This window comes from Tetrao urogallus (assembly GCF_951394365.1).
Source record: "Tetrao urogallus genome assembly, chromosome: 9".
Lineage (NCBI taxonomy): Eukaryota > Metazoa > Chordata > Aves > Galliformes > Phasianidae > Tetrao > Tetrao urogallus.
The window spans coordinates 9747803-9772517 of record NC_136822.1 but is presented as its reverse complement, the minus strand read 5'-3'; the positions used below and the strand labels follow the sequence as shown (position 1 = coordinate 9772517).

General features: G+C 41.5%; 1 protein-coding gene across 1 annotated transcript; it reads right to left on the bottom strand.

The window, feature by feature from the left end:
- Positions 1 to 398: 398 nt before the first annotated feature.
- Positions 399 to 20577, bottom strand: ATP1B3 (ATPase Na+/K+ transporting subunit beta 3; the record flags this gene model as incomplete). The annotated part of the gene is made up of 7 exons (XM_079539582.1): positions 399 to 569; positions 2606 to 2692; positions 7216 to 7266; positions 7751 to 7938; positions 9490 to 9597; positions 14287 to 14415; positions 20469 to 20577. The coding sequence occupies 7 exons, from the start codon at positions 20575 to 20577 to the stop codon at positions 399 to 401; spliced, it is 843 nt and encodes a 280-aa protein (XP_079395708.1).
- Between the last annotated feature and the right edge of the window lie 4138 nt (positions 20578 to 24715).

Sequence of the window (24715 nt, the reverse complement as noted above, 5' to 3'; positions counted from 1 at the left end):
TGTGTCAGCATTGAGATATGACAGTTAAACCAGTGTTAAATCAATACAATATTTACATAGCACAGCACATTAAGCTTAAGACACTCACTTGGGGGATAAAACCACATTTTAGAACAGGACAAAGGTCACCATTATTAAGTGTTTGAAAACAGCTATTTACAGGTCCCTATGACATAACTATGGTCTGTACACTGTTCCAATGGGGCAGGCAGAAGCATGATACGCATTTATTTTGAGGGATTTCAAACATATGATTTGGAAGCATATTATTATGCTACCCTGAATGCCATAAGCCACCTTAACATTCTCCAAGGTGGTTTCATATCCTAGAATGGCATGTCCAGCTGATACAAAACAGACAACACAACGTTTACTTTGTGGAGAACTTTTTTCTCCTGCTATTCAGTCATCTCAATTTTGAAGGCAATTCGTCCCAGAAACTTGTCACGATCATCTTCATTTTTTAAATTAGGTGAGCCCAGGATCTTACACTCAATTGCTATTTCTTCATTGGTACTGTTGGAGTTAATCGCTAGTTGAACAGCCACTAGAGGCTGTAAATAGTGAGCCTAGTAAACAGAAAGATGGGGAAAACATTTGAGATACTGGAATAAGTGATCTGAATATAATGATTAGCATGAACAATTAACATTTAGTCTATCAGAACACTTATGAAAAAAAGATAATTATGAATCCAACCTTTCAAAGCCCAATCTGACTGGGATAGGACTAACTTTTCCAGTTAGAAGATGGTCATGTACACATTCTTCATATTACTTTTTAATCAATATATTCCACTTAATTTGAGTTAATGACAGTATTCAATACAAAATGCTTGGGGAGAGGGGTGAGAATCAGCATCCTCATTGAACACTACATGTTTTCTGAAAACAGGTCCATTGTCCAGGTCAGGCAGTTGTGTTTATCATGCAGAGAAGCAAAAAGGAAATAAGCATTCTGGAGATGCTAGTACTTTTACAGCTCCTACCCCAGCACAACAGTAGTCATACACTCTTAACTCTTTTACAGAATAAAGTAATTAAAAAATTCCGCACAAATATGCTGTATAATTTTCGATGTATAGCCAATTCAATCCAGACTCTTGAGACCTGTTTAAATACTCAACCTCAAATCTATTCTTGCTGCTTTCTTTTCTACAACATACTAATGTTGTGAGAACTGTGTCTTACGTAAGCAACAAACCCTCAAGCAAATCTTATCTTCTCCCACGAGACAGAATGGGCATGAAATGACATTGAACCATACTCCAAAAGAGAATATCAATTAATTAACAAAAGATCTTTCTTAATCACCTAAATAAGGACTAGCACTGAGTTTTGCCAGACTTAACTGCTTTCTTTTCATCTCACCTTTCAATCAATATAGCAATAAGACAAGCATTTTATCAGGAAAGATCTTCATCCCATCTTTGGCAGAAATTATATCAAGATCTAACAATGCTATAATTTGCATTTCTTAGAGAACCAATGCTCTTTCACTATTCTTTAATTCCAGGATGGGTTAAAGTACATACTGAGTCTGCCTACCGGAAGCAGAAGCTGACAACCTTTTCCAAATCTTTTTTATCTAGGAAAACATATGCTTTATCAATTCAAGAACTCTGGCTGTGAAAGTGAAGACCTAGAACTGCATGCAAATAAGCTGAAGGCATATGTTGAAGAAGAACTGCTTCCTCATTAGGAAAAGCTAAGTAAAGACTAAAAAAAAAAGTTACATCAACTTGCTGCAAGTGTAGAGTACACTGGAAAAAACAGCTGACAAATGAATAATTTAGTACCAAAATCACTTCAGGGAAATAAACAACTACTGTAGCATGCTACAGGCCTAAAAATATTCACATTAGGAGAGCACTTCATCTTCAGTGGTGAACAGCAAAGAAGTTTTCCAACCACAATTAAATAACTTGGCCAACAAGAGGCAATATAATTTTGCATTTGATAAAAAGTACAGATTTTCTGTACATAGTTCTCTCAAGCTGTTTCAAGAAAAGAAAATATTAGCTAAATTTAAGTTTGAAGAGAAACTACAGTCTTAACCCTATGTATTCTGTGTCGATAAAATAGTTGTTTTGTTTTGAAAACCTAAGTGTTCAAGACGATAAAATTTAAGTTAGAATAAAATGTGGATAAGGGAGCAAGCAAAGAAAAAATTAAAAATAATAGTAAAACAGAATATAATCCACTGCCTTGATGTGCTTCTTCGTTAAGCAGAATGAACAGAGAATATGACTGCAGAGCCATACAGACATATAAACAACAATACCATGCTGAGCTACAGTTTGATATCCTGTACACAAACCCTATGGGCGGAATATCAGAAACCGCATGGAAATGAAAAGAACCAGTTAAGGTTCTTTGTCTTTTCCTCCAGAACACATTAGTGACCAAGAAACAGCAGGTGTCCTTACTAGTGCTACTATACAGCCTTTTACTCATTAGGACAGTGCCTGCTTTATTTCCTTACATCTGCTAAAGGATCTCTCTAATCTCATTAAGCACTATTCCTTAGGAGTACACCTCACTAACATTTTCAGACTTCCCTGTCAGAATATTTAGTAAGATGACCATCAGTAAGACATACTTACGTGCAAGGTTTTCCCATAGTATGGAAAGTACATCAAGTCAATCAAGCCTCCTGAAGGAAAATAATTTATTTCAACTGCGCCTGGATCCTATGATTGGAGATAACAACAAAATTAAAAGTTACTATCTGCTTGAATAAACACTAATACAAAATAAGAATTATAATCCAAGGATAAAGTGCAAGACTCCCCTAAAGGAAAAAAGCCAACAAAAAAAAACACTCCAAAAAGGAATAGACTAACTTCCAAAATAGATGAAGTTTTGGCAAACAGCTACATGCTGCACGCATCTGCTACAGAGAAGCTTACTATTAGCAATATTTAAATTAGTAATCACATCAAGACACTCTGAATTACAGTTCCCCTTACCAGTCAAAGGAAGTCAAATTGCAATGAATATGACAGAAAGAAATCACATATACAAGCTAAAATCCCATGTACACACAAGCAAGCCTGTATGTTTTGGTGAAGCACCAGCATACCCATATATAAGGCAAGATGAAAATTTTACTTTAAATAGAAATTCAAACTTCGGATTTGAAACAATACAGTCCCAACCCTCCACAATGGCACCTGATTCATAGATTGTTCAGCTAGCCTTGAAATACAAGCTACCTAAAAGGAAACCAAACTTCAAAACTATCTTGTTTCTAGAGTTTGCACCAGAAGGGACTCTACACATCTGTAGCCATTATCGCTAGAATTTTCCCTACTGCTCCAAATCCAGTAGCAAGACACTGCCTCCAGAGCTGCTGCATGACTTCTAAGGAGTAACCCAACCTGCAAGATACACAACATTTTGCAGATCTTACACGTATGACCGTGTTGTCCCAGACACACGCTGTCAGAGTAATGACAAATGCATCTCCATGGATATAATACACTTTGGGGCTGTGTATCTGGGAAGGACAGCAAATTATTGCAAGTTCTAGTGGTGAGGAAATGCCCGAATCTAAAGTAACTTTCTGTAACAGCTCTTTATATGGCCATAATAGAGAGCAATGCTACAGAACACCCCCAAAATGGTAAATACATCTACAGACCATCATTGCTTGTTTAGTGTAATTCACAAGCTTGAGGTGCATTAGTAACTTTCATTTTTCTGTTATTACCATGCCGATTTTTAAAAGTCACGCTACAAATTCAGAATACTACTGCAGTAATAAACTTCAGCAAAGAAGAACACAAATGAGGATCAAGAAACAACAGATAATAATCCACAGCCCAAGAATATTTCCTTCTACTCCAAAGAAAATACCACATTAGTTTAGGATGTAGTCAGATTATTATTCCTTTGAAGTCTAAATTATTGCAAATCCTCAGTATACATTTATCAGATATTTTGGACCTTGAGTAAGCAAATTTAATTGCTAAGCAGAATTCTTTGCAGATCACCATCAATCTCTATTTTAGTTACAGCTCATGCAGCTGAAAATACTCATTATTGAAACACATTTCTGAAATCATAGTTACAAAACCAGAACACAGAATAACATAAGATAAACGGGAGCGGAGCTTTCTCAAGCAGCGTGCAGGCACTCATGAACACTTAGGCAGTCATCTATCAAGAAAATAGCAGAGAGGTTCTTGAACATGCAGCTGCCTTTCTCATGCAAATGCTGTGCGTTGCATTTTTAAAATTAAAAATAATAAAATCTAATAATTAGGATAATTAATCCTTAGATATATTTTTTAAAAAGCTAAGCTAGCTGCATCTGCCAAAAAGTTTCAAGAGCCAATCCATGAGCATCACATCTTTTTGCTTATCACAGACACAAAGATTTACAGGCAGTCAGCCAACAGATCTTAAAATCAGACCACTTAGTTGGACAGGTAAAGGTAGGCTTCTACCTCTCTCACAAAGGTGTTATCAGGACTGTGTCTTAGAGTAATTTCAGAGACATTAAAATAATGTACCAAGACCCAAGATAGAACTTGTGAAAGACTTTTTTGTTACCAGGTGAAGAAGAAAGGATATTGTACCTATCCATTTAGACTTACTGTGCAGTTTAAAGCAAAGTGTACTGAAATAAGAGCAATATCCATCAGTAGAGCCTTTTAAATAACAGAGTTCTTTCACACAAAAAAGGGTAAATCAGATGCTATGATGACAATTGCAAGGAAGGTGATCTCACTCACACAACATTCTTCATTCTTGAAAATTAGAAAAAGATGTCTAATACAAAGTGAGGATGATCTCTAAACAGCAGAAATGCAAGTAATTAAGAATTAATTGTATTTGTCTTCTCTGTCATCTAAAAAAAATGTGCAAATGTACAGATTTGTGTTCAGCCTACACAGTTCCAACATGAAAGAATGTTGCTGCAAGGTGTTCCAGCACACTTGAAATTGCACACCTCTAGCCCCAGACTAAAGATCTAAAATGCTGACCTTAAAACTTCTTGAAAGTACAACCCTTTTTTAGCTAGTTTATCTTTGAGGAGACACTTAGGTCTACAACAGATCAGTTCCTTCTGGATGCAGGAGCAAGAACCAGCTGGAATTAGTGCCTTACACTGCAAACATTAACTTCCCTCAGCTACACAAATCACAGTGATGACAGGCCAGAGGCGTGGGGAGCAACCCCACCTATGAAGCATGCTGATTTTGATATCGCAAATCTATTTTTTTCTATTCAAAAAAATCCCACGGGGAAAGCACAGGAAGAAGAAATGAGAGTCCCTTCACAGAAGAAAACTCGGAAGAATGGGAATTTTTAATATTAATTTCCATACGAAAAAATTTTAATGATGTTTCATATGGCAAAGGCTGGCAGAATCTATAGGCAGAAGTTATTAACTCTCTTTTGTACGTAAAAGACTTGCCCTCACAACTAAGGGCTACTTTTATATTATTTAGAAGTCAGATTGTGTAAAATAAGGCAGACAGTTCCCCAGATTTCTCCCTAATACGTGTAAAATTCAAACTATAGAGAATACTATATATTTTTTAATTGATCAACAGCAGATCCACGGGTTAAAAATAGTAGATAAAGAAGGTCTTCCCTACAGTGAAGAGAACACGACACTAGGATTTCTGCAACAACAGAACACATCATCAATTTAAAGGCTCAGTAAACACCCTGAATAAGAGAAACAACAGAGAAGGACAAATGACCTCTACACATCATTCCTGCTATGAGCCAGTATTTAGGGAAGATTCAAATACAGTGGCAGATGCACCTCACTATACATTCATCATAACATATGCTTATTATAGCTTTCAACATCATCTCATAGAACATCCATAAGAAAGCTGAAGAAATACCATTAACATAAAAAAGAATCCTCAGTGTTTTACATATAGCTTATAGATGTGCAGTGTTCTTAGCACATCACCAGACATTTTAGGTGGAGATAAAGACGACTGGCCTGTGCTCAGTGTTTCAATAAGAACTTGGCAGATGTAAGAGAAAGTTCCTTCACTGATGACAGCAAGCTGTAAGAAGTTGAAGTTTGATCCCATTATAATGATCACAACAAATGGGATGGGAGGAGGGGTAAGCAACAGAAAAACTAAAAAGAAAGATTGAAGTAGCAAAACAAAACAAGGACTCAGTGTAATAGTATTAGAAATGGCAAATTCACCTCAGGTGACTTTAACTACTTCTGATGTGATGAGAGGAAAAAATTCTGTCGTTAATTGCCTCAGCTAGAGGAAAACTTGTGTCTGATTTGGGATATGATATTATATGAGAAATGATAAATTGGAGAAGGGAAAGAAGAAAGATAAACAGTAAACATCGGAAGAACCCAACTGCATTATTCTAGAGAAATTCCTCCAACCGAACATTTTCTAAGAATGGACACAACTTTGTTTGCAATAGACTGTCATGGGAAGATCAAAACTTCCACAGGCTTGACAGAAGTGAACTATTAAAACCTATGCCCACGACAGATTCCTTTAGTGGAAGCAGAAGAACCTGTGGTACTTGTCCCATCAATTGCTGAAATCCCCCAGCCTACTCAAAGAGCCATGACTCTGTCCCTTGCTGAAGCTACTAACTTACCAAGGCTTTCACTGCTCCCCAAGCAGTCTAGGAGAAATATGCACAAGTCAAAAGTAATTATTATAATTGCCTTAAAACATTCTGAATAAGCATTTTGTACACAACAAATATCTATAGATTAGCTGTTATTGTAAGTTGCTTATATTTCACTTGAAGACAACTTTTACTTGAACGGTAACAATGTTAGTTTTCACACTTTGTCTTACCCATCATTTATAAAATTGTCTAAGGTGCACTTGCAGCATGGAGAAAAAAATAAAAATATAGGTTATGAAATGGGAAAACAAAACACAACTCACACTAAATAAATAAAAATAAATATGACAAGTTACACCTATGCATTTCCTCAACTCTGTAGGAAATCAGGTAGCTCAAATACATCTTAAAACAGAAGAACAAAAAAGACAGTATTTTTAATAACTATACTGAAGAAATTAAAGACAATAAAATTAAACTAGACAAACAGTAAGATGAAAACAAGAAAAAGAGAAGAAAGCCTAACAGAACACAGTGAAATAAACGTTCCAGTAGTATTTACATTGACTTTTCATCTCAATCGCAAGGACAATTAACTTCACATTTATCTCCCACGTTCAGAACTGACCTTAGATGTACACTGTATATATGGTTCCCCTTCGGGCTTTAATCCAATTATCTGAAAGAGAAAGTTAAAGTATTCACAGACCTTTCTCTCACCAGCTATACAGATCAGATTCAAACTTTCTCCCATTTAATAACACAGTTGATACAGGGAGCACATCTGTCTAGTATTATGTTTAAGAAGGACAATTTTGGCTTAGAATAAAGATGTAAAGTATTGTTAAGCTAAAGCTCAAATAGCAGCCATACCCAGAACCACTTTCTTATTTTACGTTAAGCACATAAAACTAATGGCTCAAAACAATTAACTGTTCAAGAAACATAACATCACTGAAAAGTCAAACAGTTATTCAGTCCAACTTTCATCACACTGCAAAGTTAGGAGTTATGGAATCCATGACATTCTAATTGTATTTCTAGAATACAGGCATGAACTAAAACACAATTAGAAGTGAATTGAATTCGTATTTCAGTCCTTTTCAACAGTGATATTTCATACCCTGCACTAAAAATGAAATTTAAAACAAGTAGTCACTTACTCTATTCATTTTCACAAGCACGCAGGGAGTTCCTTTAGAATAGCCAAAGGTTTTGTCTTCCTTCCCAGAGCACTGCCCAAGCTCAGAGAGGTTAAATCGACATGCTTTTTTAACAGCAACATCATTCTGATCAAAAACCTTTCCAGATGTACAGTTTATATTTTGGGATTGCTTCGAATCATCATATGCTACAAAACATAAAAATAGTTTTTAAACCAATGGTCTAAAGCACAGAAGTAGACAAAAATTACAGTAATTCTATATAAGCAGCTGATTTACAGTTATTACTTTTCTAGGAGTTTTGTTAGAGAGTTATTTCAAAGGGCTGTGTCTCCCATTTTCACCTTAAAGGCTTCCCTTCTCAAAGCTTATAAAAAAGCGGCATTCTGGTCAAATGAAAGAATACAAAGTATTTCAGAAGAAATAATGTCCTGTTTTTAGGATCATATCAATAATTACTAATTTAGGTACATAATTCTAAAATATATATTAAAATATAAATAAGTTTTCACCTGGAAACTAACAATTTTTCCATTGGTATTTTAATAGGAATGTTAATTCTTTTCTAAATAAACACACAGAAAAGCTTCAGGTATCTTAATAGCTAATATTAAATCATCTCTATATTGCCATCAGGTCGCATAACTGATGTTATAGTAACGTCCAGTTCTGGGGCCCCCAACACAAGAAGGACATGGAGCTGTTGGAGCAGGCCCAGAGGAGGGCCACAAAGATGATTGGAGGGCTGGAACACCTCCCCTACAAGGACAGAGAGAGAGCTGGGCCTATTCAGCCTGTAGAAGAGAAGGCACTGAGGGGACCTTATAGCAGCCTTCCAATACCTGAAGGGGGCCTGAAGAAAAGCGAGGGAGGGCCTTTCTATAGGGGCAGGTAGCAAAAGGACACGGGGAAACAGCTTTAAACTGGAAGAGGGCAGATTTCAACCAGACATTAGGAAGAAATTCTTTGCTGTGAGAGTGGTGAGACATGGGAACAGTTGCCAGTGAGGCTGTGGATGCTCCCTCCCTGGAAGCATTCAAGGCCAGGATGGATGGGGCTTTGAGCAACCTGGACTAGTGGGAGGTATCCCTGTCTATAGCAGGGAGTTGGAAATACATGATCTTAAGGGTCCCTTCCAACCCAAACCATTCTATGATTCTACAATCACAAGTGATTCTTGCTCGAGTTTCACCAACAAGTGGATCATATTATCACAAGTGCTCATCTATTCACCCCTTAACACATCTTATTTTTTTCCCTGAAGATACCTAAGCATAAGATAAAACAGAAGCAGGGTAATAAATGTTCATTCCCCAACTCACTGTACTGCAGGAAGCAGGCCAGCATCAAAAAGAACATTCTTCCTAGGAACACCCTCCCTAGGGTTCTGAAAGAAACACCTACTCAAGGCTTCCAGATAGTACCACCACTACCAACCCAGATAGGCTCAGGCATAGCTTGTGTATCTAAGAAAGCATCTCATGCAAAAAGGTGTGATTCTACAGAACATCCTCAATTCTAACTTACAACTTTTGAGGGGCACAGTTTCTCTGTCAAATAGGGGTAATTTTTTGTTACCTTTACATTTTTCTGTAAATTACATACCTTAAATATATATTTATCTAGAGTAAGTCTGAACTTTCATCAGTTCTCATTAGTAATTACTAACTGCAAGTGAAAAATTAAATTAATGTACCAAACATTAAGATTCCAAAACTGCTTGGTTATCAGTAACTTACTTTCAAGAAATTTTCTAAGTGTAGACACATATTCTGCATACGACTGGGCATCACTCTTGTTAAAGTAAAATTCCAATGCAGTGTCTGGCTTTGGTGAAATCATAAGCCCTTAAAAAGAAATAGAACAAGTAAAGAACTAAACAACTTCTCATCCCCATATCACTCTAACCTACTCAAATTTCACATCCACAAGCTGAAAAATACCCATGCGAAAAGAAACATTGATGTCACCCCTGTATTCCACATAACTGGAAAGCAGTTTGTGCTTCAAATCAGGTATTAAAAATCAACGCCACTCTATGTGAATTAAGACTTGAATTCAATCCAACGTGACTACAATTCACAAACCAAACCCAACTGATTAGAAACAGCAAAATCAGAAACTTCAATCACTTCCATTTAATTTTACCGATTCACCTCACATTTTCAATATCCTTCAAGTTAAACTAATTAGAAAAAAAATAAAAACAGCCAAAGCCACACGCAGAAACCATCCAGTTAAAATTAAGCATCAATGCTTTAGACAAGATTTGAGGGCTGCTCTGTAAGTAATGTCTCCTATTTTATTATGTTGGCCCACAGTGTCAGAAGTGGGCGCTGGCAGTACAGCAGCAGAAGCCGAACCTTCCCACCAATATTCCATTACATTTTGTTGTCACATAACAGATGGCAGCAGAGGGACAGCCCAACAGAATGGCATGGAAGTGCATGAATGAATTTCTCCACATGGAAGAAATTGCACCCACTGACATCCATTGACATTTGCTGCACATTCATGGAGACCCAACAGCGGATGTGAGCACAGTGAGGCAGTGCGTAGTATTTCAGCAGGGGCAGCAGTGGATCATCTCCACTGGTACAAATATTTATGAACAGAACACACAGGTTGTTGGTCATAGCTGGCAAAAATGCACGGCTACTGGTGTTGGCTACATTGAAAAATAGTGCTTTGTAGCTGAGAATTGGTTCTATCAACCAGTGAGTGTTATTGTGCTCTTTGTATCTGTAGCAGTTTCCATGCAAATAATAAATAGGAGGCATCACTTCCAGGGCAATGTAGAATGAAGAAAAACAGTATTAATCTTGTAGACACCCACAAGAAACAAAGCTTCTTATTTAAAAAAAAAACAACAACCAAAACCAACTTTATAATGCATAAAGATGGCTTACACTTTTTTTCCCCAAACAAAACACACCCAGTTAGTCTTTCCTTTATTCCTTCTCCATCAGATGTAGTCTTTCACAGATAATACCAGAGAGCATGGTAAGCCACTGCACACGTGTCACTGGGCATGGGCAGGAGTGTGCTAACCATGGTGAGCTGTCTGACAGCCTCCTGCACTGGCCCTGCGGCAGTCAGGGCTGCTCCCAGCCGCGGCACAGCAGTGCTGCTGCCTTCCATCTGCCGCCCTTGGCTGGCTCCTGGTGCCAGTGCTGCAACCAGGAACCATCTGCAAACCAGGGCCAAGGCTAGCAAGAGAATGGCTGCAGCATGCTCAAATCAGGCTTTGCACTGGAGGGTGAAAGAAGCAGTGACATGGAGTTTGGCCTCTTGATAAGAGCCGAACTGTACTTCCCAGGATATGGGTAAAATAAGGTACAGGGTAATAATTTCTTCAGTTACAACTGAGATCTAAGACTGCAATTCTATCCAAAATAGCGTTGTGTGTTTTGTTTGTTTTTAACCACATTAGTTTTCTTTCAGGTTAGAATACCAAAATGGTTAGATCAATGTCAAATTTGGCACAACAGAAGCAGTACAATTGCATCAGTGACTAATTGCACCTCCTTAGGATGCCATGTAGTTTCCTATCATCTGACAAAACTAATTAAAACCAGATTCCCAAGTGAATAAAAGCTTAAGGCAAAATCCTCATCACCTGACATTAAAAAATAAAAACAAAATCAGGCCTTCTTTATACAAAATAAAGATTTAAAAATACAACACTGCAGTAGAAAGAGAAAGCTGGAGAATTTGTCTTAATGAAGGATTCTTAATGCACCACAGTTAATCAGTGAGTAAGCTCTTGGAAAGCATTCAGCAAGCGCAATTAAGCAGCCCTGGTCTATGAAGGATTCACCTACAGAATTGACTGGACTTCTCATTTGATAGCAGAAGTTACCACAAATACTTTAAACTGGGAAATAAAAAGGCATGCACTATGTATTTATCACAGACAAGCACCTTTTAAATTCTAAAATTATGCACAAATTTAACAATTTTTTTAATCTTTCAGTAGGCTTTCCAAAAAATAATAATAATCAAATTCTTCATTCTACATCAGCAGCAGTTAAATTGTTTCCAGGAAAGCCACAACTAAATGCTTCTGATGGACATAAATTAAAAATACCATTTTTTACTGCCAATTACTTCTCACCATTAGTAGTTTTCAGAGCACCAGACTGAGCTGGGATTCAAGAAAACACAAGGTAATGAGCAACAGGGCTGAAGAGTCACAGTGTTTTGGGAGAGGTTATTACTTATATATATGTGAGTGTGTGTATTTATTTATTGGTAGTGTATGCACATACATACAAGTTATATATATACATACATATTCATACACACACATACATTTATACTGTAAATGGAAGACTTAGGTGCTGTTTTTCAAAGTGAATATGACAGAGTAACTAAACGAGTCATCAATGAATGAAACAGTAATTTGAACAGACTCATTGCTTCAGGGGAGCTTCAAAAATATCCCAAGAGGAAAGGACTGCTCCAATTCTGGTTTGTCACAGTCTGCCTAGAGACTACGATGGAATGTCTGCAGAAACAGCTATTTGTAGGACTGAAGCACAGACCAGGAGAGATGCAGGATATGGAGCCTTCAAGGAGGAACAGAATTAGCAGTTTTGACTTAAGATTATAAGGACAGTAACAGATCACAGTCATCAGTAACTCCAAGAGATTTTTTTTTTAATGTTTCAAAATCATCTGGATTTGATTGATTTTATTACATCCCAGTGCACGTTACAAGTCAAATACCATTTACAAAATCAATCAATCTGTGAGATTTCCAAATATGTTTAACACAAGAAAAACCTTTAACCTACGCCATCCAGGTTTTGTTTTTAATTTATTAAAGTTTTACAGCCAGGAGCATGACATGTTTCACTGCAAGTGAAAAATGACACAGTTAAGGCAAAACATTGAAACAGAGACAAGCAATTTCATTGTCTTTAATTACTTATATATGAAAGCTATCATTAATTAAAAAATGAAATTCAGAAATACTTTAGGAATTCCTATGCTAAAAACTAACTGTGGGATAAGCACTTCTCTAAACAAAGATCCTCCGTGACATTTCAAAACAAAGGAGGATTAGTAACCCAAACTGCAAGAGAGAAAATGTCATTAGGTCAGAATTGTGTCCTAGCTAGGCACAGCTCTATTCACTACCAATACTCTGACTATCACAGAGGAGATGGGAAGAAGGATAAATGGCCAAGTGAGCTACTTCTTTTAAACGGATCACTTATTTTTTTGTTGTTCTTTCAAGAATTCCACCCATTCTTAGCTTGAAAGAGCTGTACGGATCCTTAAGAACCCCATGTGGCAAGAAGACACCTGTTACAGCTGGCCTGAATACCACATCAAAGCAAATCCTGCTCAAAATCCAGAGAGATTTGTCACACAGGCCCAGTTGCTACTCGCTCACACAATGATTACTGTTTCGTTTTAAGTTCTAATGCAGTTGCAAGATGTTGCTGGATTTTGTGTGCTTGGAGTTCAGAAACATGAAAAAGTCATTTAAAAACGTACTTTAACTTTCACCAAATTATTAACGTTGCACAGGAATTCAGTTTGTTGTTGATATTTTTATATAAACTTGGTCCCTAAACCAAATTATAGGATTTGAGATCTACCAAATTTTCACGTGGCCCAATCATTTAAATTACATATCCAAATCATATACATTCATATGGAACAGAATCTGAAGGACACAAATCTCTTTGGCATTAGGTAAAAGCAACTTTTAGATCTTTCACAGCACAACTCCTCCTTTCTGCTCCAGCACACAAACACATGATATATATAAACAAATCTAAAACAACAGAAACAAAGAAAAAATAGCACCCCCAATATTCTCATTATCCATTCTTATTTGTGCAGAATCGCTTTACTTTCATGTTTATCTCCTTGAACCAGCCCAGAGCAGCAAGGCCCCGTGTCTAGTGGCACCTACGTATCACATGTAATTGACTTCACCGCAAAGCCACACCCTCCCTTATCAATGGATCCCTATGTGACAGGTCAACAACCACTGCAATCTGCAGACATTCCAAGTCTGCTGAAAGCCAACTAATATAAAACCTAAACTTTGAAAATTGTAGCCAAAACTCTTCCCACTGTAGCCCTTACTCTAGAGCAGACTACCCCATAATAAAACCTTCCTGCTCCCTTTGAAGTATCAAATACTTATCACAGGTGGCCTTCCATCTGATCCAACACAACTGCTTTACAGTTGTTCTAACGCAATGATGGTCAGATGATGATCCCACTTTCACAACAGACTAGTGACCAGATGAGGAGGGAAAATTGCAGTCAAAACATCTGACAAACACAACTGAAGAAATCAAATAGAAAAATATGCAACAGTTATCCTCTATGCACAAAGAGCTGTCGACTGAACTTATACTATACATAACGTGTCTCACACTGAGTTTTTCCTTTGAAATTTCAAGTAACTGACAGTTTCTCATAGGCAGTTCCTACTTAAAACAAAGTCACAAGTAAAACTTGGCTGTTAAACCAGAACTGAGTTTATGAAGAGATAAATACACAGTTACCTGGACTGGAAATCCGGTCGCGGTATTTCGGAATGTCATTGCTCAGTGTCTGAAGCATAACCCACATTGTGAATGTGAAGAGTGCTGCTAGGAAGCCATAAAATACCAGATAGAACAATAAGATCAAACCTGTAAAGAAAAGGTAGAATTATTATTTTTGCTTCAGCTAATTCCTTGATCTATTTTGAAAATACAAATAGGAAACAAGCAACACAGCGCTTGTTCTTTTGGTGGTGTCTTTTCCACAAGACCCCTGTTGATCCCACTGGTAGCTGTCAGCCACTGTGTCCCTGGCATGCAGACATATTGCCCAGTGCTGGAAAGTTCTCTTTGTACTTTCTGGCTCACACAGGGTAAGATCTGGCATTTTGGCATCTTTAAGAAAAGCATTAGAAACCACTCTGGGCCCTAACGGGAAGCGAATGAAAAAGACTAAGCAGACCACTCCAGCTCCATTTGTTCAAGGGAATTAGAGTTTTACAGCTGGAAAGGAAGGGGCGGTGGGGAGACGAAAGATCTGAACGAAGAGAAGTTGTTGTTCCTGATCCAGTGGGAGAAGGAATGGAGAGTAACAGGTGATTCAGTAGCACGCTCAGTGCACGAGAGCACTCCACACAACACGGTGCTTATTCACACACACTTCCTCCTAAAACAGACTTCTCAAGGTGAAAAACCTTTCTGTCGCATGGCTCGGAGAGCACACCATGCCTTCTGTTCTGACTTTCCCTAAGTCTGCCTAGCATGTCCACCTGCTGTACAGATCCACCCGAGGGATCCAGCAACGTGCCTGGGAAACAGGCACTGTTGAAACACCAAAACCAGAGGGAAGCCTGCAGGAGTTTGTCTATTGCAACCCTGTGTTTGTCCATTGCTGAGCTGCTACAAATTGTTAAGTGAGAACACCATAGGAAAATGAGTAGACAATTATTGTCATCAATAATTTTTTTAAATTTCTCTTTATTTTTCTCACCCCGTTTGTCATTGTGCACACACAGAGGTGGCTCTGGATACAAGCTGTTTACTAAAAAGACAGGGTAATAGGGTCAAAGCTAAAATATTACATTAGAGATGAAGGGGACTCAGCCTATCTCAGGATTTTCTGAGGACTTTGTCCTTCTCTGAGACATGATGCACAACTCTAATTTAAAGATCCTTAACTTCAAAGCTCATTAACCTTCATAACAGTTTTCAGACAAGTTTTTATATTCTTGCATCATTTGGTTTTTGCCCCAATGGACTCACGTTAGCATATTTCATTCACATTCAGACCTTCTGAGTGTGTGCACTGATAACCAGTTAAATGGCCTTCTAAAACTGAGCTTTACCTGGAGACATTTCCTGATAGAAGACAAACCACATTTGCTGTCTGGATGTAAGACACGGTAAAAGTTGTGGAAGATTCTACAGAAATTGCTGTATTAACTGAGTATACAAAACTAATTAAAAAAAAAAAAAAAAGAGCATGTGAGTCTCTTTTAAGAATCATCACTTGAGAGTCAGGATACGTACAACGTGTCAAGCAGAATGGCAGCTCAGGCACTGAAGACTTCAGATGCTTACACAGAGAACCAACTAGAGAAAAGCATCTTCCAAACATTCCTTATCCAAAAATATAACACAATGACACAAATTCACCTTTAACCAAATATTCTAGCAATGAGACTGATATGGGGAAGCCAAAGATACATGGCACATCAAAGTCATTACCCAACATTCCACCACCAACATATGATTATACGAGAGGTTCGAGTGCAGTTTTCTTCCATAGAAAAGGAAAACACAAAAGCAAAAATGGCAGTGCCCAGTGATGAGTCCTGTCTGCTGCGGGGTGACAGAAGGAAGCCTAAGCTCTAGCTCCTGCCCCAGAAACTACTTTTGTCACCAGAAGGCCACGACAACAGGAGATACAAGAGTCTGTATTACTCCTGAAAGAATCCAGTGTACATACAATAGTAATTAGTGGTTCCCAAATTGTTCTTACTATAACAAAAGTTCTCTGCAGCAACCAGCTGAACATTAGAGGATATTGATTTTGATCAACTAATATTGATCAATTTCACATGCTGAGAAAGTTGCTTACCAACCTGCAACGATATGAAAGCAATCAGCTATTCAAGAAACATTTGGGAACTACTGATACACAATATACAACACAGTGATTTGAAGTCATGTAGCAAAGTACCTGAAACAACACAGGAATAGTCTTGTTCCCTACTGAAGAAGCTAGACATCTATTATAAACTATTGTTAAGGTTACTTAGAAGCTGAAAAGACGCATAAATCAAGCGGTACAAATCCTCTTCAATAAAAACCATTACAAAAATTGCTCCTGTATTTGTGACACTGGCAATTTGCTTTATCTATAAGCTTTACAATTGCATCAACTGAATCCAAAACAGAGCAATGATCTGATGAATACTCCATGCACTTTATGTATCACAAAATGAGCAAAAAAAACCCCAAATCTTTGGACAGTTCTCTTTTCCAGGATCTCCAAAATCAACTTAAACCCATTCTGGTCTCATCTCGCAGAGCTACAGAACTCTACAAGGAAACAGCCCCCTGCTGCACCAGGTGCTGCAGCAGCAGCGGGAAGGAGCAGCAGGGCGAGGAAGACTCTACTTGTTTCACAGTCTGGAGAACACCACTTGCTCCCCCAGTACAGCAAAGCACTTGTATGCACACAGAAAGATGACTTTTAATCTAATCTGTAAGCACACTGCAGAACACTGTCTATTAGAATAAAGTACCCCATCTATGCTCCTTTGCCTCATTAAAAAGAAAGAAAAAAATGGGGAGGCAGGGGAAAAAAAAACCCAAAACTTGCAAGGCAGCAAACTAAGCACGCTGAACTTTGTGAGCCAATTAGTACTAATTATCCTAAGCTAATCACGAAGAACAAGCCATCACTTGGCAAGAAGCTCAGCCAAAATAACTTCACATCACGCTGGACTTCTTGTCAGGAAATGAGATCTGCCCAACTCACAATGGAAAGCACTTCTCCACAGCTATCCCAAGCACAGCCACCGCTCAGCTCATTCCATGGTCTGCAGGACTGCCATGCACAGCTCTGCGTCAAACCCTTCAAGTCTCTCACTGATGAGCACCACTACCAACATGGAAAACCACAAGAATCATATCCATACTCTGCAGTACTGGAAAACTGCTCTTTCTGAACCAACACATTGGTGTCAGCATTACCTGGAGTTCATTGCAACAACAAAACAGTTATCCACCCTGCAAATTAAAATGTCTGACTCTAGTAAAGGTCAAGATACCCAAATCTGGCCATGAGCCCCATGACAAATACGGGCTTTCTGAACATCACATGGCAAAGCGATAAACATCTAGCCAATGTGGCACAAACCATCCTGGCAGATCTGCCTACATGTCATATGTAGGGCATTAAGATAAACGCACAACAGACCTTAAAGCAACTGTGTGACATTACCTGCACCAACAAAACGAAACATTGCCTGTATGGCTGCATACATTACATGCTGCATGATTTCCTTGTCTCTGGGATTGTCCTTCAGCAGCTCCTACTAGAGATATTGCAGAAGGCAAGTCTGTGACTGGTGACTCCCACCAACATTAAGGCAGCCTTCTGGCCCACCTGCTTTGTACCAACACATCCATACACATTTTGACAGCATATTCGGTGCTGTGCATCCCAGCAAGAACACACTGAAAACCAAACAAAGCAAACCTGAATCCCCTGTTTTGTTACTTTTGTTTTACGCCTTAACTTCAAGCACTTATCTGCACTGCTAAAGGATACTGCTAAACATTCAATACTTCCCAGTAGGCCAGAATTTATACACTGTCCAAGACAACATCATCTCTACCCTGAACACCCTGACAGGAGTAGCTTCAGGCTTAGCCAGGCCTGACATGACATCACAGGCCTGACCACAGCTTCGGTACTGCTGGCGTGATCTCCCTCAGCATTCTTGCTGCAGCCTCAGGCAGGCACAGCATCTTGTCATTACATGTAGAGCAGATACCAATCTTCTCCTTCCTTACAGGAAGAACCCTGTGGCGGTGCTCCAAGTTCTCCTCTCTTTGCCTTGCTCACTACATCCTGTGCAGAACCCCAGCACCGATACTCCTTCTCTTGATGTTTCAAGGACTGTGTGTGCCTTGCAGCTGAGAACTTCACAAACTTAAGTCATCCATCGTTAATTTCTAATATTTCCTCTAGCCACATAAAGCTGCTAACTGACTTGCGGTCACAATTTTGATCAGCCTCCAGGACTGCCTTAGACCAGGGCAACACACATGCATACAGCAAATAGTTATTTACCAATTTCTTCACTTATTTTTCAGAAGAAAAACTGTCTTGAACAAAAGAAATATGCCAGGAAGAATCAGAGCCAGTGAATTCCTACCACGCTGTCCCTGGAGACACCACGGCCCAGCAGACAGGCAGCAAAACAGCCAGAGCCACTCCTGCCTCCCCGCCTCCCCACAGGGAGCCCAGCAGCCACAGGGGAGCAGCAGCCACAGGGACAGCTCTCAGAGCACACACCGATGCAAAAGCAGAAATGAGACTGAATCCTGCATATTCTCCACTAGCAGAAGCACTCAGCGAGTGCTCTGCAATTAAAAGCAAAACAAAAGAAACACTACTTTGTGGATGCTAGGGGGATCAAGACATCAAATACCGAACTCCCGAGAACATCTTAACAGAGCCAAAATTATTTTTACTTAATATACGCAGACAGGTAATTTAAATAAGCGCGAGATATTACTTGCAAAACATCAGGACAAATGTTGACAAAAAATTACAGTGACATTTAATAGTGTTGTTAAACAGTCACCTCTTCACATGTACCAAAGGGAACGTTACACCACAAAGCACACGTCAATCACCTAAACACCTTAAGAAAGCTAATAAAGTATCATTTATTTAAACCGCTATGTAAGCCTACGTGCACTTTCTGGATGTAGAAAAATATCTTGTATCTAGCCAGCTGGCTGTGAAACAAAATAGCAGCTCAATTACCGGCTAGTTCTATTTGCTACAAAGTGTTATCTATTGGCCTTGGACTGGCAACACTGTAAGCGATTTATCCATCAGGTCCCAGCAAGAAGGTTGTTTCAGGATCCCTGTTTTTCGAGTTCCAGCTATCAGTGACATGCCCACGGCCCCTGTGCCCGTCACAGCCTCCTGCTCACCGCACGCCCATTCGCGCAGCCCACGCACATGAGGAAACCTGCCTGCACGGGGACGGCTGGGCCCAGCAGAGTGGAAATTTCCTCTCCCTTGCTATGCAGGGGGCAGAGCAGCCCGCGAGCTCTTATTTCCATCTGAATGGAGGGCAGCTCACGTCGGAGCAGGGCCCTCTCCTGACGGACAGACGTCGGCGGCGCAGAGCGCGGCCTTCTCCAGGCTCCTCCTCGGATTTCGACATCAGCATCCATCGAGGCGGTGTCAAGGCCCGGCCGCGCTGGTGCCACGCTGCGAGCCTTGTTGGTTCTGTAAGCACAGCTCTGAGGCAGCCCGGCCGCATCCGAACTCCGGGAGGGGACGCGGCGTTTTCTCAACTCGGTAAACGCGTCCCGCGAGGGCCGAAGCAACGCCCCGATATTAAGCGTTCGTACGGCCGGCCGATACGAGAAAACACGCTGGGAAAGCCCAAATATTTGTGCTGCAAGGAGAGAGGTTGAGACAGCGGTCCGCAGTCGGGCCGGCTACCTGAGCTGGCCTCCCGGAGCCGCCTTAAGGAAACCGGGGAGCGCGGCAGCCCCGAGCCGGGACGAATCGGCGCGGAGCCGCAGGACGGCGGTCCTTTCGCCAGCGCTGCAGAACGCGGCGCGGAAACTTTCCCGCTCGGCGGCCTCCGACCCGCGGCTCGCGCCCCGCTCCCATTCATCGCGGCCCCGCGATGCCCGCAGGCGGCATTAGGCCCGCACGGGCCCCCCACGCTCCCGCGCCCCGCCAAGGCTCAGGCGGGGAGGAGCCGGCGGGTCCGCTCGCCGCATTCGCGTGCCGGGGCGGGAGGCGGGGGTGAGTCAGCTCGGGACGCACCGCCGCCCTCGGCCCCACCTGCCCCTCCCGACCGCCCTCCTCCCCCCCCCCGCCCCGCCGCCGCCGCCGCCGCCGCCGCGCTATTTTTAGGCGCGCGATGGCGGTACCGGCGGTACCGGCAGTAACGGTCACCGGGCTCCGCGCTCACCCCAGCTCTTGGCCGTGCGCCCCAGGAACTCGCCGCTGTTGGGGTTGTAGATGAACTGCCGCCACTCGGCCACGCTCTGGCGAAACGGCTTCTTCGTCTCCTTACTCATGGCGAGGCCGGAGGCGGCTGCGTCGCGGAGCGCGGTGGCGGTGGAGCCCGGCAGGCGGAGAGCCGCAGCGCGCGCCCGCGGACGGCCGCTAAGTAACTGTCGCCGCGGCGCCCGGCGGGAGAGCGGACGCAGGGGCAGCACGCAGGGCCGGCCCCTCCCCGCCCCGCCGCGCGCCGCCCCGGCAGCCAATCGCCGCCCGCCGCGCGCCGGCCCCCTCGCGGACGGCGGGCGGGCGCTGGCACGCGGCCCTGCTCGGGGGGCGCGCGCCGCGCCTGTGCGAGGGATGCGCGGTGCGGGGGGGGCGCCGCTCCCCCACAGACCGACGAGGTGCCGCGGCGCAACTGCACCGGGGCGACGAGCGGCGCCCCGCACCTACGGCATTCCGGGCCGGCCTTCGCGCCTTGGAACCTCGCTTAAGCGAGCCACGGTGCCGAGGGCCTCGGTAAAAGAACGCAGCACGCGTAAGCAAGGAATCGCACGAGATGTGTCGATAACACGGCTTCCTGGAGCGTAAGACCTCCAAAAACTCATCTGATGGCACAGCCCTAGACTCAAAGGGCACAAAGCGTTCTCCATCTCCCGGCAGAAAGCGGAGCTCCGAGCCCCTTTGCCCCGCTGCACAGCCCCAGCTCCGTGCTCGGTGCAAATCACAGCGCGAGGTGGGGGCTGGCAGAGCCCCACGGAGCTGCGGCACCACAGCCGGCATAAAGGTGGCCACTGAGCCGGGGACGAAACCTGAGCGCAGGGCTCAGACTGCATCTTTCAGAAGTAAACACTAAGAGGTCTTAACAGGAAGAATTAAGTATTTATCGGCACAGTTCAAATCTCCGCAACGTTTGCAGCATAGTTCATGCCATAAAGCATATTATAAAGTGATTTGCATCCTGTTGGATTCCAGTATTCTCTTCTGCTACAGTAAATCATTCCATTAGCCATAAAAAAAAAAAAACAGCAGAAAAATAACAACACATCACTCATCACTTACTCTCCTTCACACTGCACAGCTAAATACTCCTTGTTCAGAACAAAAATAAGTCATCCCCATTCCTCTTCTTTCCTCTAAATGTCACAAGCAGGAGACTGAACGTCAGTCAGTTATCCCGTTCTAACAACTGCTTTGCCAAGTTATTTTTCCCAGTTTTTCAAATAGGCTTTTTCTGCACTCCTAAAGAATGTCCGCAGCTGGTGCCCACAGCCTTCTTTCTGGATGGAGCACCACACTGAACCGTGATCTGGACAGAGCACCATACCGCGCTGATGAGCATTCGGATTTACTGGGTTCGGAGACTGGGGGGAGGTGGTTCAGATAAAACATCAGGAGTGATCATATTGTACAGTGTACAAAGAAACATCAATTTAAACATGTTAATCTTTACAAAGCATCACATGCAAGCTAAAACTGGATTTCAGAGGAACTAACATCCCCCAACTACCATAACTTTTTAAAATAGCAATCCTTATGTGCTCCAGCTCACTGAGGTCACCACTACTCAGCAGCCTCATACATCCCAGCCTGATCTGGATGGAGCAGCGGTCCTCACAGCCACTACAAACTCTTTCTGAAAGGCAAAAGGGTAAATATTTTGGCACATGGAAATATAAAGTCATTAGCTAGACACTGACCCTTCCCAGACCTACATCATCTCTTACACACAATGGGCTGGTGCGCAGTGCAGGCCAGCAGCCCCTGGGGAGGGCAGCCACAGGCACCCTGAGGCTGGGGGGGCAGTGGGGCAGCACGGGGCCCAGAGAGCCCAGGGCACGCAGCCCCTGGCACTGAGCAGCAGCACGGCCGTAGCCAGTACAGGCTGGGCTGGGGAAAGTGCTTCCCTGGCAGCCCCATCTGAGTGAAATGGGGCTCCTGGGCCATGGGCGTAAAGGCCAAGGGAGGCTGGTGGGGGCAATTAATGCCCATTAGTGTGCTCAGGGCTCTGACAAGTAGGAACAAAGATCTTTATTTTTAAATAATTGAATCTTTAGCTGATAAAACTAATTGCACTTCCATTTTAAACTTGGACTTCTGCAAGCCATTGGTTTAGTGCCATAAGACATTTTTATTCCAAACCCTTGATTTATATAGGAATAACCACCCTAAAAACTAGCTCACTGACATTTCAAAATGCTGTTGTCACTGGCAAGGTATCACTGAACTGATGCATTTCTGGTGGCATCCTTCAGGATGCTGATTCCAAAACTGTAACAGCCCAGGTGGTTATATAAAGGCTTACAGAGGTAATGTTTAGTAAGGACAAAAAGATCAGTGCAGTAATAAATGAGAAGGAAAGACTATTTTTACAGACTTATCTGAGTCATATGGTTAAATCCAATACATCTACACAGATGCAAGCAGACACGTAAGGAACACGTGGGGTATGGCTGCATGAAGAACGGCCCAGATAAAGACTTGGGGAATCATTGGTTCAGGCAAGCACAAATAATGCTGATGCAAAAAGAACCAATGCAATCCGGTGTGTATGACAAATGCTTTCTTTCTATTAGATCTCTATGCACACACCGGTGAAGAAACACAACAAAAAAACTGCACACACCTCTGATGTTTATACTTGGAGGAAAACTGAAATATTAGTGATGAGGAAGAGTGCTGAAAAATGATCCAGGGAGCAGAAAACAAGCCTTCACAATACAGAGTTTACATATTTCTGCTTATTTGGCGTCTGAAATAAATAAAACTGACAGGGGGCTTGATTACTTTGAACAGATGTTTATACGCAGAAAAGAGACCTCAACAATATGACCTTTTCAACCTTGCTGACAAAGGCAGAATGGTATCCATTTGTTGGAAACTGTAGCTAGACAAACCCAATGTTGACATTTCCTGACTGTGAGGGCAATTAAATATTTACATAGCTTATATCAGGAGAGATACTGGGTATACCTTTGCTTGGCTTTGAACATGAGATTAAATAGCTTTTTCCAGGACAGGTTTTGATTCAGCTTTTGAAGAAATCCAGTTGTGTACAAGCAGACAGCAAGACTTTGCATAACATCAAACCTCACCACAGCCCACCATTCCAGGTCAAAAGCAGTATCACCTACTTGCAGACACAGTTCAGAATACAAGACTGATGGCCTCTTCCGTCCACAGTTTGCCCACGTTCAGTCAGATGGGTGCTGAAATACTTGGTTGCATTACACAGAGAGAAATGAACAATTAACACTGGTTGCTCTGAATATGGATATTCTGTGATTGTCGTGTTTGGGGTCTCTTACTGCTTACACTCACTGCCTCACAGAGCAGTCAGCTCTAGGAATGGTCCTCAGTTCACTATTTCTCTGGAAGCGTAGTTTTATCTAGACATCTGATCTTTTAACAGTATAATTAGTAATACATGTTCTCACAAGTACAATGGGAAGAAAACCACTTTGACCTAGTAAGAGAATAATGTATGATTACATTAAAAATGGAAAATAACACCAAGAATTCCAACCTTTTGAAGATATCTGCTGAGTTATTTTTCTAATTGTCAGGCACAAATCTAGGGAGAAAATAAAATACAAAAGGAATCACATTTGCTATAGTATAGAAGACACTACAGAGGGCACACAATAAATGTATTTTGTGTTATTAAAGGTCCATCAGACAGTTCCTTATAACTTCAAAGCCATCCACTTCTCCAGTTGTGTGCCTAGGGTGTATGACACCCAGACACAACATTGGCAAGTGATGGCTACTATAACTTCCACAGGAGTCCGTCCAGTTCAGTTCCAGTGTTTGAACTGCAAGAGATGCATCCCTAAGTCAGACCCAAACCTGCTTCTTTGTCCTTGGGTAGAATAAAACAAGAACTGGTATTTGACAAAGTCAGAGAGGGAACCGATTTCAAAAATACTATGACTGAGAAATACTCTACTCCATTGTACAAAATAGCAAGAAACATAAGACAAACTTTCACGAGGAAAAAAAAAACCAACACAAAAGACTTCCCACTAAAAATGAAAAAGAAAATGTCGGTCATTGTGAGAGCAAAAAGACTACAGAAACAGTTCTTGTGTTTGGTACTTTGCCAGTGAATCAGAAAGGGCTGGTAAAAATGCATTCATTGTGCAGAGCCCCCTCACTGTTGAAAAAACTCCTTTATTCACAGAGACAAGATTCTGCTCTCATATATAACTCCTG